Genomic DNA, 12,622 nt, shown 5'->3' on the forward strand with positions numbered 1-12,622 from the left:
CCCTCTGGATCCTACAGGATTGTCTTGTTGCTCTATATGGCAACTTTGAGGTCATAAGGTAAGAACATTCCCAGAATCGGCTTCAATTTGCTGCACACTCATGCTTGGCCCCTCGCCCACCTCCTCTCCCCTCCTGCTCCCTTGGGTTTCTGTGCCTCTGGTGAATGACACTGCCATTTTTGCTTTAAATCATAGCTATCAAGCTCTTAACCACTCCTCAAACATTCTTATCTTTTTCTGCTCCATCTGGCACATCCATCTGGTTGCAGATCTTAATATAATCTTCCAAAGGGCAAACCTTTCCTGCTAGCACCTCTTTCGTATTATCTATGAAATAATGAATAGAACTGGTCTGATCCCTGAGGTGTATTCCTCCTCTCCTTGGAATGAACTTCATGTTCCACTATCCATTTGCCTATGACAAAACCAATTTCTAAGCCAATACACCCAAGTGCACTTAAACTCGCAAATGCCAGTTCAGGTGTAAAAGGCACTGTTGGTATGAATAAGGTAGGTTTTCATGTGCTAATAGCATTTTTAACATGTAAGGTTGAGCTTTTGCAAGTTTTATGTGCAAAAAGTGATGAGCTAACGAGATGCAAAATATCTCATTACCCATTAGCACAGAGATAAGGGAGGCTTGCTAACAGCTTTGCAAAGGCATTATCACAAGAAAAAGAAATGCATCTCGAGAAGTGTAATTAGGATTTTTGCAATAGAGTTTGTAGGTAAAGTCCGTATGTACTTTACTGTCTGGGCTCATTTGCTTGTCATTAACGTCACCCGTTGATGTGCTGGTACTTAGGCGAGATTAACTGCAATTTAATACATTAGCATACGTTCCCCCACGCTGCTCAGCTTGTTTAGGAGCCTCCTGGGCAGAATAATGTCAGAGGCCTGACTGTATACCACTTCCAGCACTCCCCCAGTCAAAGAAATGGATCATAAGCTGTGCTGCCCTGGATCCTGTAATCCACTGGGTTCAGCTACCCTTTTCCTTATTAATGAGTCCTTTAGTTTCCCCCACCACTGATAGAAGGCTGTAACTGGCTTTGTGTTACCAGCCTCCTCCCTGTTCCCACTTTTGTAGAGGGACAGTGTCTACTTCTCTCCACTCCAGTCTGTCAATTGCAGCATTAGCAAAGGAAATTTGATGAATATTAGAATAGTCACAGCATGCCTAGTTTTTAGATGTAGCTTTCAAAAATGTGTGTGTGCTTAAAGAAAGTAATCAGAATATCATGGGAAAATTATAGTAGGAAATTGACCTTAACCTTTTGAGTCTCATGTATCTGTTACATCTGGGTACCACATAGTCATGCTTAAAAAAAAAACAAGCAAGCAAGCAAACAAAACCATGTAGTTTCTTATCAGTTGTAAAATCTATTTCTTTGCACAATCATGTTTAGATAAAGAAGAACAAATCAGTGTGGGTGCTGTTGTACAGTAAGCTTGTGTATTAGATGTATTTTCTCATAGTATTTATAGTAATTAGGTCTTCCTCATAGCCCATGGCAGCAGCTGAAGCTTAGTGAAGTACTGCAGGTTGTGTATATTATCTCATGCTTTATTTTTTGGCATCCATGCACACAAGTAGACTGTCGCCTTTTTTTGCTTTCCGGAATAGTAAATCAAGTAATATAGCCATCAATCCCATCTAATGACCAAATTGTGAGCTAAGAAGTATGGTTATCTGTTTCTATGATTAGGGAGGTTTAATAAAATATTTCTTGGGCTAACTCATCTATATCATGGAAAAGAATGTCTATTTCCAAGTCTTTCTGGAGATACCATGGACCATTCAAGACAAATGTCAGGTCATGAATGATATTATATATACTGGTGCCATCCTTCCTTATTTGTAGATAATAATGTGTACTTAATACATTGACTCAATAACAAAACTCAGTGATTTTGAGTATGAGACATGAACATAAAATCAAAGCTTACTGTGAAGTGCATAGGAAACAATTGTTAATATAGCATCTGCATATACTTGTTAGTGTTTGTGCTTGGCCTACCTTCCTCTCTGAGCATCCAGCCTAGTCAGAACCTGTCGCATCCCCAATGACTGTCATGTATGATAGGGGTTGTGACCATGAGCCTTCATTCATGTTCACCCAGAGTTTTTCCCTTCCTCCATCTATAAACCAACTATTGGATTAACAGTCATCTGTAGTTGGTCATAGACCCCACCTATAAGCGTTTCTTACATAATTACTGGGAGACAGCCTATCCCCAGGGGGCTATGAACACAGCTTCCCATCTGAGTTGCTTCATGAGCAGGAGTTCATTCATATTTAAAAAAAAAAACAAACTAAATTAAATTGAGGCCATGTACAGTTGGAGAGGCTGAGGAGGGCGTTGGCACCATTGCACAATGTTGACACCTAATGGCCAGACTCAAGTACAAGTATATTGGGTTCTGGAAGAAGCCATGATCTGTGGTCCTGGCCGAGGACTGTTGCTAAAAAGGATGGGCTGCATGGTAGGGAGGAGACTGTTAAAATTGTGGGGAAAACCCTGAGTAGTTGTGAATTCAAGGCTTCTGGTACCGTAACCCCAGTTGGACAGCTTCTGATTGAGATGGAAGCCCAAAATGGAGAAAACTGCCAGGCCAAAAACATTTAATTAAAGTATAAATCAGACAAGTTGCTTTACTAAATTGATAAAAGCAAATGCTATTTAAAATTTTAAAAGGTTAAATTTTGTGAAAACTTTCCAAAAAAAAAAAAATCCTAACCTTATGTTATTTAATGTTTTTTTTAATGCCTAACTACAGAAATTGCGAGAGAAACAAAAATCAGTGCGTGAGAGCCATGGCCAAAACATGAAGCAGGCTAAAATGTGGCGTGACTTTGAACAGCTGATGGAGTGTAAGAAGCAGTGCTTTATCAAGCAGCAGAGCCAGAACTCCATAGGTCAAATGATACAGGAAGGTGGAGAAGAGAGACTCATACTGTAAATGAGTCCCTCTGTTGAATTCTTTATTCATATGGAAGCCAATATTCAAAGCAAGTTTAGCACTAGATAGCCAGATAAGTAGGACTTATCCGACTACGTACAGGCCGCTGAATATCTGGTTATGTCCAGCGGCTGCTAGATAGGCAGCTAGGTTGTGAACAGGCAGTGGGCAATGCTACTTAGGGGGTCATTTATCAAAATGCGCTAAGGCGTTTTCGCATGCGTTAAGGGCCTATCGCATGCGATAGGCTCTTAGCACATGCGATTGCACCATATCGTATCGTGCGATGCAAATCCGAAAAAGAGGAGGCGTTTAGGAGTGGGGGAGTGTGCTGGGTTTGCCAGTCTGCGAAGTGCTATCGCACAGACTTAACGCCGATTTTAACTACACCGTTTTCAGTAGCGTTAAGCCGTGCGATAGCTTGCGTTGCAGGGCGGTAAGATGTTAGCGCATGTTCGCAATGTCTCCTGAAAGGCCTGTTTTAGTAGGTTTGAAGCTCCTGGAACACCAGCCTAGCCATGGGGGGAGGAGAGAGAGAGGCTAGCCTAGCCATAATGTCCTCTCCCTAGCTAGGTATTTGTATCTCTATGGGAGGCCCACCTTAGGTACTCAAGGTGAGGTTTAGGTATTAGTGTAGGGGGTTAGGGGCCACTTTGACATTCAACGTGAGACGTACAAACAGAACAGTGCTCTCTTGTGAAGATTTGATGTCCTTCAGAGTGAGGAAGCTCACCCAAAGATGAGATTTGTGCAATGTTCTCTCCACCTAGCTTGTTACCCAAGTACAGAGTCCATCAAGCTAGGTTGAGAGAATATTGCATAAATCTCATCTTTGGGTGCATTTCCTCACTCCGAAGGTCATCAAATCTTCACAAGGGAGCACTGTTCTGTTCGTATGTTTCACGTTGAATGACAAAGTGGCCCCTAACCCCTACACTAATACCTAAACCTCACCTCGAGTTACTAGGTGGGCCTCCCATAGAGGGAGAGGACATTATGGTTAGTCAGTCAGTCAGTCTCTCTCTCTCTCTCTCTCTCTCTCTCTCTCTCTCTCTCTCTCTCTCTCTCTCTCTCTCTCTCTCTCTCCCCTTTCCCCCCCCCCCCCCAGTGGCTGTATGCAGGAAATACAACATGTCTGGCACTTATCGCAAAGTCTGAAAATTTTATCACACTTTTGCGCTAACTTAGCTCTTCGCATAGGAAATTAGCGCAAATTGCAATAAACTGTCTATTCGCATAAACCACGCCCCTTTTGATAAATCCAGGCCTTAGTTTGATAAGTTATCCTGCTAAGTAGTAATATTCGACGTTAGACAGACAACGTTATCTGGGAGAGATAAAACGTATCCACCTAAGTAGCAGTTTATCTGGGAATATTCGGCAGCATAGCTGTACTGCTGAATATCCCTTCTATCTGGCTAACTTAGATAAATGGCTAACTTTTGAATATCTACCCCTATATATTCAGAAAAATCTCTTGATTCATTGATTACAGCTGTTTACTCAGTTGTTTTGTATCTCTCTCTTCTATTTGATAGTGTTTCCTGTTATAAAATATGTTTTCACATTAAGCCTTACATTATTGATTTTTGCATTGGCAATTTCCAAAGAATAAAATCTGTATGTACTTTTTTTTTTTTTTTTTGGTAACAGTTTGAAATAAATTGCTAGCTTTACCTGATCAAATATGAGCCGTTGGCTTTGCATATGTTTCCTTTGTAAACATGGGAAAGGACCTTCCTTGGGGACACCTTGGTTGTCGGGGTTCTTGGCTTCCTTTTTTCTAAAGGCATGGAACAGCAAGACGCATCCAAGCCCAGTTGCCCCAGCCTAAGTTTAGGCTTCTGAACTGAACAATAGAAAGAAGACTCAAATCCTTGTCACTTGCAGCTCATTACCCGTTGCGAGACATGCAAATGAGGTGCAGTATTTGAGAGGCAAGATACCTCCTGATCATTTTACAGATTAAACTTCAGAAAAGGCTTCCTATCTGTTCTGTTAATTGGATTGTGTTCACTGTGGTGAGAAAGATGATAGGGATTGGGGCATACATTGCAGTAAAATGATGTTCTTTATTAGCTAAGCTGAGGATGATTAAATCTGAAATCCTTAACAGAGATGCAATGATTTGCCATAAACCTTTCACACTGGACTACAGGTAAAAATGTTTTAGGAACTACCACTCTGTACAAAGAAGCCTTAGAAAATGAAACCAATTGGGCATGCAAAACTTCACCACAAACATTGCCCTTCTAGTATGCTGAGATCTCTGGGAGGTTTCTATGCTTCATATCATTGTCCTCCTTCATTTCATGTGATGGCTGCTCGCTCTCTTCACCGGTCTTTAAGCTGGACACTGCTTTAAGTCTTGCTTCCAGGGGTTTTTTTTCCCTTGCCTTTGAATCATAGTCTCTGCTCTGTCCCTGCTTAAGCTATTTACATCTAATTACAAGTTTGTCTTTCTGACCTATTGTCCTACACTTGGCCATTTATAACCATTTAATTGCCCAAGTGCCCTGGGTCATTATTTCATAGCAAAATGTTGAGATCAAAAAAGCATTTTTTAAAGTACTGTGTCTTTAAAAATGTATATTGTGAAGGTCACAGTCTGGTTCTCAAGAGGTTTTATAATGTTCAAGCAGTTGAGCACTTTGATTGGCTGAATGCCCTTACGTTCTAGCATGAAAATGTATAAATAACATCTGGACCCAAAGGGAGCTGAACTCTGACAAGAAAGCAGTTATGCTGCTGAAGGAATTTATCGTTCTTATTGTGTTTCTTTTTTTTACATGAATCATTCTTTCTGCATGTAAAACTTATCACAGTGCAAAGAAATTGTAATGGGAAGTCTAAATGCTAAAGCGAGAGAAATATTACTGAAGAGTCCGAATGAAGATTGTTCAAGCCTGATTTAATTCACGTTGTCAGCTTTGTTCCTAAAGAAAACATGGGGTTGCTAATGATTAGAATTTTGGACCTCTAGAGCAGGACCTCCGTGGATTTAAACTCTGAGCTTCCTGATACCTTTGCTGTCTGAGCAGCAGACTGCATCTTTGACAATACTGCATGCGAACAGTTAGTACTTCACCAGCAAGCAGCACACTCAAGGAGCTGTGTTCCAGTTTGAGAATACCATTGGATACCTAGTTACTGAACTCGTCATCTGGTGTAGCATAGGATTAGCAGGAATAAAGCATAGTTTTAACTACAGAGGTACAATAGATGCGAGAATATTTGCATAGTGCATAAGTTTATTTGGAAGAAAGCATGGAAATGAAGGAGCAAGAGAATGGCACTCCATTCCTTTTGAAATAAAGCCAAGTTAAATAGCAAGCCATTTCAACACAGTCTGAAATTTATGGTAGAAAAACATCAGTGTTCTTAGCGCAGTTCTTAAAGAGATTTTCAGCCTTTAAAGGCACTGACTTGCTAGTGCTTTAGCAGTATCAACCAATTGTCCAGCTTCTATTCTGACACTTCTTGAAGAATTTGATTGAAACTCTATATGTCTTGATAACATTCAATGAAGTGTCCCTCTTGTGCTTGTTTCAAGATATTTTTGGAAACAACAGAAGCGACCTTGGACTGAGCTGCCTTTCCAATTTAGGACTTCACTGAGTCTACTGAATATATATATATATATATATATATATATATATATATATTCTTGAAACCTTTAGAATACATATAAATAGCAAAACACTTGTTAATATGCAGCATTGTATTTTTGTTTATCTGTAATAAGGATTAGCAGCTCTAGTTGTTTTAAGACATGCATAATTTGCAATATTTCTGTTAAAAAAAATATATATATATATCTATGTAACATTTTGTTTTTTGCAAATATGGCAGTCGTTTCTCTACTATTTAATGTAACATTTGTATTTAAAAACAAAATATAACTAGCTCTTAAAATTTGCCTTTGGTTACTGACATCAAAAGTTTGATTTCCAGCCAAGACTCGCTCGGTCTTGATGTAAAGTCTAAATGAGGACAGTGGTAATACTGGCAAAGTCTCTGTGAGGGGACTGCCACCTGTCCAGATCACAAGAGAAATATGACATGTCAAGCTTCAAATTTAAACAGCAAGGTTACATGCCAGGCCCTCTGTGCTTTACAACTGTGACTGATGTTCTTTTCTTTCTTCTATCACAAGTGTTTAAAACCAAGGCTGACCTTAGGGGGTGGTCAATGGGGCAACTTTTCTAGGCACAAAGCTTACATGCCCCACCTCCCATTTTCTGCCTACCTCACCTTGTCCGTCAGCTAATTAGTTGTTTACTGGCTGCCTTCTTCCGGGAGGTGAGGTCCTTGTGGTCACATGGTGGTCCCAATGAGCTGCTGTCTGCTTCTCCCCCCCACCCTGCTAGTTAGTTATCAGAACCCCACATTCTCCTAGGTTCTGTCAGATACAAACATCTTCAAATGGAAGCACCACAGCATATGAGGACATGAATATATTTGAACTTAAGTGTGAAGTCTAATTAATGTATTTATGATTGGTTTCTTCTGAAGTCTGTTACTGTATAATGAGGACTGTACATGTATACACAATCTTTTCTTCAGTAGATACTCAACATATGTCAAACTGATCTGATCGATTTCTTTGACTGGGTGACCAACGAATTAGATCAGAAGCAAGTACTGGACAGGGACTGGGATTGGAGGGGAGAGTTTTAGGAATGAGGGGATTTATTTGTTTATGATTATTTTATTGTAAACATGTTTTCTGTATTAGGTAGATTTGATATAATGTAACTTGCTCTGGGCTCACAGGATAAGGTGAGTAATCAAATGTACGTAAATTTTAGTAAGGCTTTGACCCTGTTCCTCACAGGATCATCATAAATAGGCTGACCAGCCAGGGGATGGTCCTAATAGAGTAAACTTGATTAGAAACTGGTTGAGTGATAGGAAACAGAGAGGAAATAGCATTCACTCCAAGGGGAAGCTGGGTGCTATCAGTGGGGTACATCAGGAATGAATTCTGGGTCCAGGTCTGTTCAGTATTTTTATAAATTATATTTCAGAAGGTTTGGTAGGAAATGTTTTGGGTATTTTTTTGGAGATGATACAAAGATCTACAACAGGATGGATGTTCTAGATGGAACAGAAAGCGTGAAGCATGGTCAAAATTTTACCAACTAAGATGTAATGCAAAAATGTTTAATTCTGCATTTGTAGTGCAGAAATCTAAGAGAGTGGCCCATTATGGAGGGCAGGGGAATAATGAGATGCAGATATGCAGCAAACAGATCCTGGCGAGATCAGCCTATCTGATCTCAAGGTTGTCAGAAGTTACCGAAGAGAGCCAGCAGAATGCTGGGGTGCACAGAAAAAGATACTAGCTTTAGGGGGAAAAAATGATACTGTCGCCTCCTTAAACTGTAAACAGCTTTGGACTCCCTTTGGGCAGTATATAAGCCTAAAACAAACAGAAAATAGGTGCAACCTCTCATCTATTATGTTCAGTTCTGGAGGCCATATTTCCAAATGGTAGAGGCAGCCTAGAGAAAGGCAATCAAATAATGCAGAGTCTGCGGCAGAAGCCTTATGAAATGAGCTTGGGGCGATATGAGAAGAGACATTCATATACCTCAAAGATATAATTAGTGGACAAGGAGCAAGCATTTTCCAATGGAAAATAAGTTCTATACACCGGGTCATGATATGAGACTCAAAGGGAACAGACTTGGGAGTAACATTCAGAAATATTTCTTCATAGCAGGCGTGGTGGATATATGGAGGCCAAAACAGCAATACAATTGAAGAAACCATGGGATAAATACAGAGGATCCTTAGGCGCAGTGATCCTTGCCTGCTGTCGTATTCTCTGTTTCTGTAGAGGTAAATAGAAACATAGAAATGACGGCAGAAGAAGACCAAACGGCCCATCCAGTCTGCCCAGCAAGCTTCACACATTTTTTTCTCATACTTATCTGTTTCTCTTAGCTCTTTGGTTCTATTTCCCTTCCACCCCCACCATTAATGTAGAGAGCAGTGATGGAGCTGCATCCAAGTGAAATATCAAGCTTGATTAGTTAGGGGTAGTAGGGGTAGTAACCGCCGCAATAAGCAAGCTACACCCATGCTTATTTGTTTTACCCAGACTATTTTATTCAGCCCTTATTGGTTGTTTTTCTTCTCCCCTGCCGTTGAAGCAGGGAGCTATGCTGGATATGCGTGAAGTATCAGTTTTTCTTCCCCCCTGCCGTTGAAGCAGAGAGCTATGCTGGATATGCGTGAAGTATCAGTTTTTCTTCTCCCCTGCCGTTGAAGCAGAGAGCTATGCTGGATATGCATGAAGTATCAGTTTTTCTTCTCCCCTGCCGTTGAAGCAGAGAGCTATGCTGGATATGCGTGAAGTATCAGTTTTTCTTCTCCACTGCCGTTGAAGCAGAGAGCTATGCTGGATATGCGTGAAGTATCAGTTTTTCTTCTCCCCTGCCGTTGAAGCAGAGAACTATGCTGGATATGCGTGAAGTATCAGTTTTTCTTCTCCCCTGCCGTTGAAGCAGAGAGCTATGCTGGATATGCATTGAAAGTGAAGTATCAGGCTTATTTGGTTTGGGGTAGTAACAGCCGTAACAAGCCAGCTACTCCCCGCTTTGTGAGTGCAAATCCTTTTTTCCACATTTCCTCTTGCTGTTGAAGCTTAGAGCGATGTTGGAGTCACAGTAACCATGTGTATGTTTATTGAATAAGGGTATTATCTCCAGGCAGTAGCCGTCATTCTGGCGAGCCACCCACTCTTCATTGACGGCCTCTTGACTTTATGGATCCACAGTGTTTATCCCACGCCCCTTTGAAGTCCTTCACAGTTCTGGTCTTCTCCACTTCCTTCGGAAGGGCATTCCAGGCATCCACCACCCTCTCCGTGAAGAAATACTTCCTGACATTGGTTCTGAATCTTCCTCCCTGGAGCTTCAAATAGTGACCCCTGGTTCTGCTGATTTTTTTCCTACGGAAAAGGTTTGTCGTTGTCTTTGGATCATTAAAACCTTTCAATATTCAGAGAACATCCAGCTAAGAAAGCCGGATAAACATATCAGGCTAACTTGGGTCGTTTACAAGCATAAAAGTAGCAAATATAGCAATTTTCAAAAGCCCACTTATGCATGTAAAACTTTTTGACAATTCAGCCCTGTGGAGTGAATTTTCATAGGAATTATGTGGGTAAAAGTAAAAAATTTCAAAAGCCCAGTTACATATGTAAAGTGAATGTATGTGCATAAAATCTTTTGAAATTACCTCCTTAGCTAGGATATTCAGTGGCGCAGCCATGCTGCTGAATATCCCTCGATAAATTTAAGTTGATTGGATACGTTTTTCCAGCAGGTCTAACTTATCAGGCTAACTTAGCCAGCTAAGTCTGAATATTGTCACTTATCTAAGTACCTGATTCCCTAAGGGTTTTTCCCATAGACACAAAATTGATGAATCTGGCCCTAAGTTAGCCAAATAGCCATCCCATCCCACCCACCACTTAAACATAATTATTTATCCAAATAAATAAAACGTATATGTAAATTTCAGTAAGGCTTTGACACTGTCCCGCACAGGAGAATCATAAACAAGCTGAGCAGCCAAGGGATGGTCCTAATATGGTTAACGGATTAGAAACTGGTTGAGTGATAGGAAACAGAGAGCAAATGGCAAATAGCATTCGCTCCAAGGGGAAGCTGGGTGCTATCAGCGGAATGCAACAGGAATGAATTCTGGGTCCAAGTTTGTTCAGTATTTTTATAAGTTATGTTTCGGAGGGTTTGGTAGGAAAATTTTGTCTTTCTGCAGACAATACAAAGATCTGCATGATAAACCTGCCAGCTGGAGTAGAAAGCATGAGGCATGGTCAAAAGTTTTCCAGCTACGGTGTAATGCAAAAATGTGTAATTCTGCATTTGTGGCGAGGAAATTAAGAGAGTGGCCCATTATTGAGGGGGGGGGGGAGGGAGGGAAATGAAGCAATTCTGATGTGCAGCAAACAGGAAAGCATAGATTTATTTATAGCTTTTATATACCGTCATTAGTGTGCAACATCATACCGGTTTACATTAGAACTGACAGATGGAAAGTACAAAAAACAGGAGCGGGGAGGGGGATAAAAAAGGAACAACGGTTATGATCCTGGAGTGATCATCACCGTCTGAGCTCAAGGATGCGGAAGAATGCGGAGATGCATAGAAAAGGGATAAATAGTTATCCAGCTATGCAGTGGCTCCTGAACATGGCCAAATGTTCCAACACCGCAACTTAAGCGGATAAGTCCAACTTATCTGGCTAAGTGGTGCTGAATAGTGGGTCTCTGATGATTTATGCTCTGATTTGCAGTGGCCTAGTTTAGAAACATCGGATTTGTTCTCTTAGAAGTTTTATGATATTGGATCTGCTTTGAGCAGCCTCTTTAGATTTATAAACTGCCTTTCCATCCTATCAATTAAATGTTTATTGACTTATCTTCTTACACAGTTATCTATATATCAGATGAAGTTCTAACATCATGACTCACTGATAGCTCTACATTGGCTACCTGTACAATCCTGAATTCACTACAAAGTATTAACACTAATACATACAACCATCCACTCTAATAACCCAGGTCTGACAGACATAGGCCTACAACCATAATTCCACAGCGATCGCTAAGATCTCAAAATAAAGGATTATTAGTTGTGCCAACATTACTGAATACTCATCTAACAAAAATAAGAAACTGTGTTCTCCATAGCTGGCCCAATACTATGGAACTCACTACCCGAGACCCTACGACTGACCCCAGAAATTCAAAAGTGAACTAAAAACATGGTTATTTAAAAATGCTTATAACCTACCTTAAAACGTACCTGAAATCAGAGCAAACACTAGTAAGGACAACATAAAATTACATGTGCTCAGAATAAGCACCAACACGGTCAAAGACATTAATAAACTAACAATAGAACTAAATAGTCCATCACTCCCCATCGACGCCAAAATAAAAAATCTGAAACCTCTTATAAACCACTAACCTCTTACCCCAGTACCTTTAGTTAAAACACTAGAACACCTCATTCATCTATATCTCAGTTGATTATATTAAGTCAATGTTCATGCCGATGTATAATATGTATGTTATGTATTTACATTAAGTCGTATATGTCATTCTATAATATGTATGTTATGTTGTAAATATTTGTGATCTTTATTTGGAATGATGGTATATAAAATAACTAAATAAAATAAATAATTTACAAGCAAGCTGTATATACACAATAGATCAGCTCTGGAACAGACAGCATATGCCCTTTGGAGAGCTGTGTCCCTTTGTACAGCATCAGTAATTCACATGTGGTAAGGTCCTAGGGGCATTCCCTTTTGATGGAAGAGAGAATTGACCACCACATTTAACAAGCTGACACTGGATTACACATTTAATCCGAGCCAGGAGGAAGGAGATGGTAGCCCCAGCAAAAATTACTTTTGCGAAGACCCATCTTCCTTAACTGAACTTGGCAATGCTTTGATGGAAATTGGAAGACATTCCATAATTCTGTGCTATCTTTAAAAAAAAAAAAATATGCAGGATGCATGGATTGTTGTTTTTTTTTGGGGTGGGGGGTGTTTAGGGATTACAGGGCAAATCAAGTAGGTGGAGAATAAAAGGCTCTGGTACTCAGC

The 12,622-nt window shown here is 40.2% G+C and overlaps 1 protein-coding gene across 4 annotated transcripts in view; it reads left to right on the forward strand.

The window, feature by feature from the left end:
- The window catches only part of IFT81 (intraflagellar transport 81), a 140,912-nt gene extending 137,364 nt beyond the window's left edge, over positions 1-3,548 (forward strand). For 3 of the 4 annotated variants that reach the window (XM_029620126.1, XM_029620125.1, XM_029620127.1), the window contains one exon: positions 2,783-3,548. In XM_029620126.1, coding sequence (XP_029475986.1) covers positions 2,783-2,965 — 183 coding nt within the window. In that variant the 3' untranslated portion in view covers positions 2,966-3,548. The remainder of the gene's footprint in view (positions 1-2,782) is intronic. The other variant, XM_029620128.1, reaches the window with a different exon arrangement.
- Positions 3,549-12,622: the final 9,074 nt, after the last annotated feature.

The sequence above is a fragment of the Rhinatrema bivittatum genome, chromosome 11, assembly GCF_901001135.1.
Source record: "Rhinatrema bivittatum chromosome 11, aRhiBiv1.1, whole genome shotgun sequence".
Lineage (NCBI taxonomy): Eukaryota > Metazoa > Chordata > Amphibia > Gymnophiona > Rhinatrematidae > Rhinatrema > Rhinatrema bivittatum.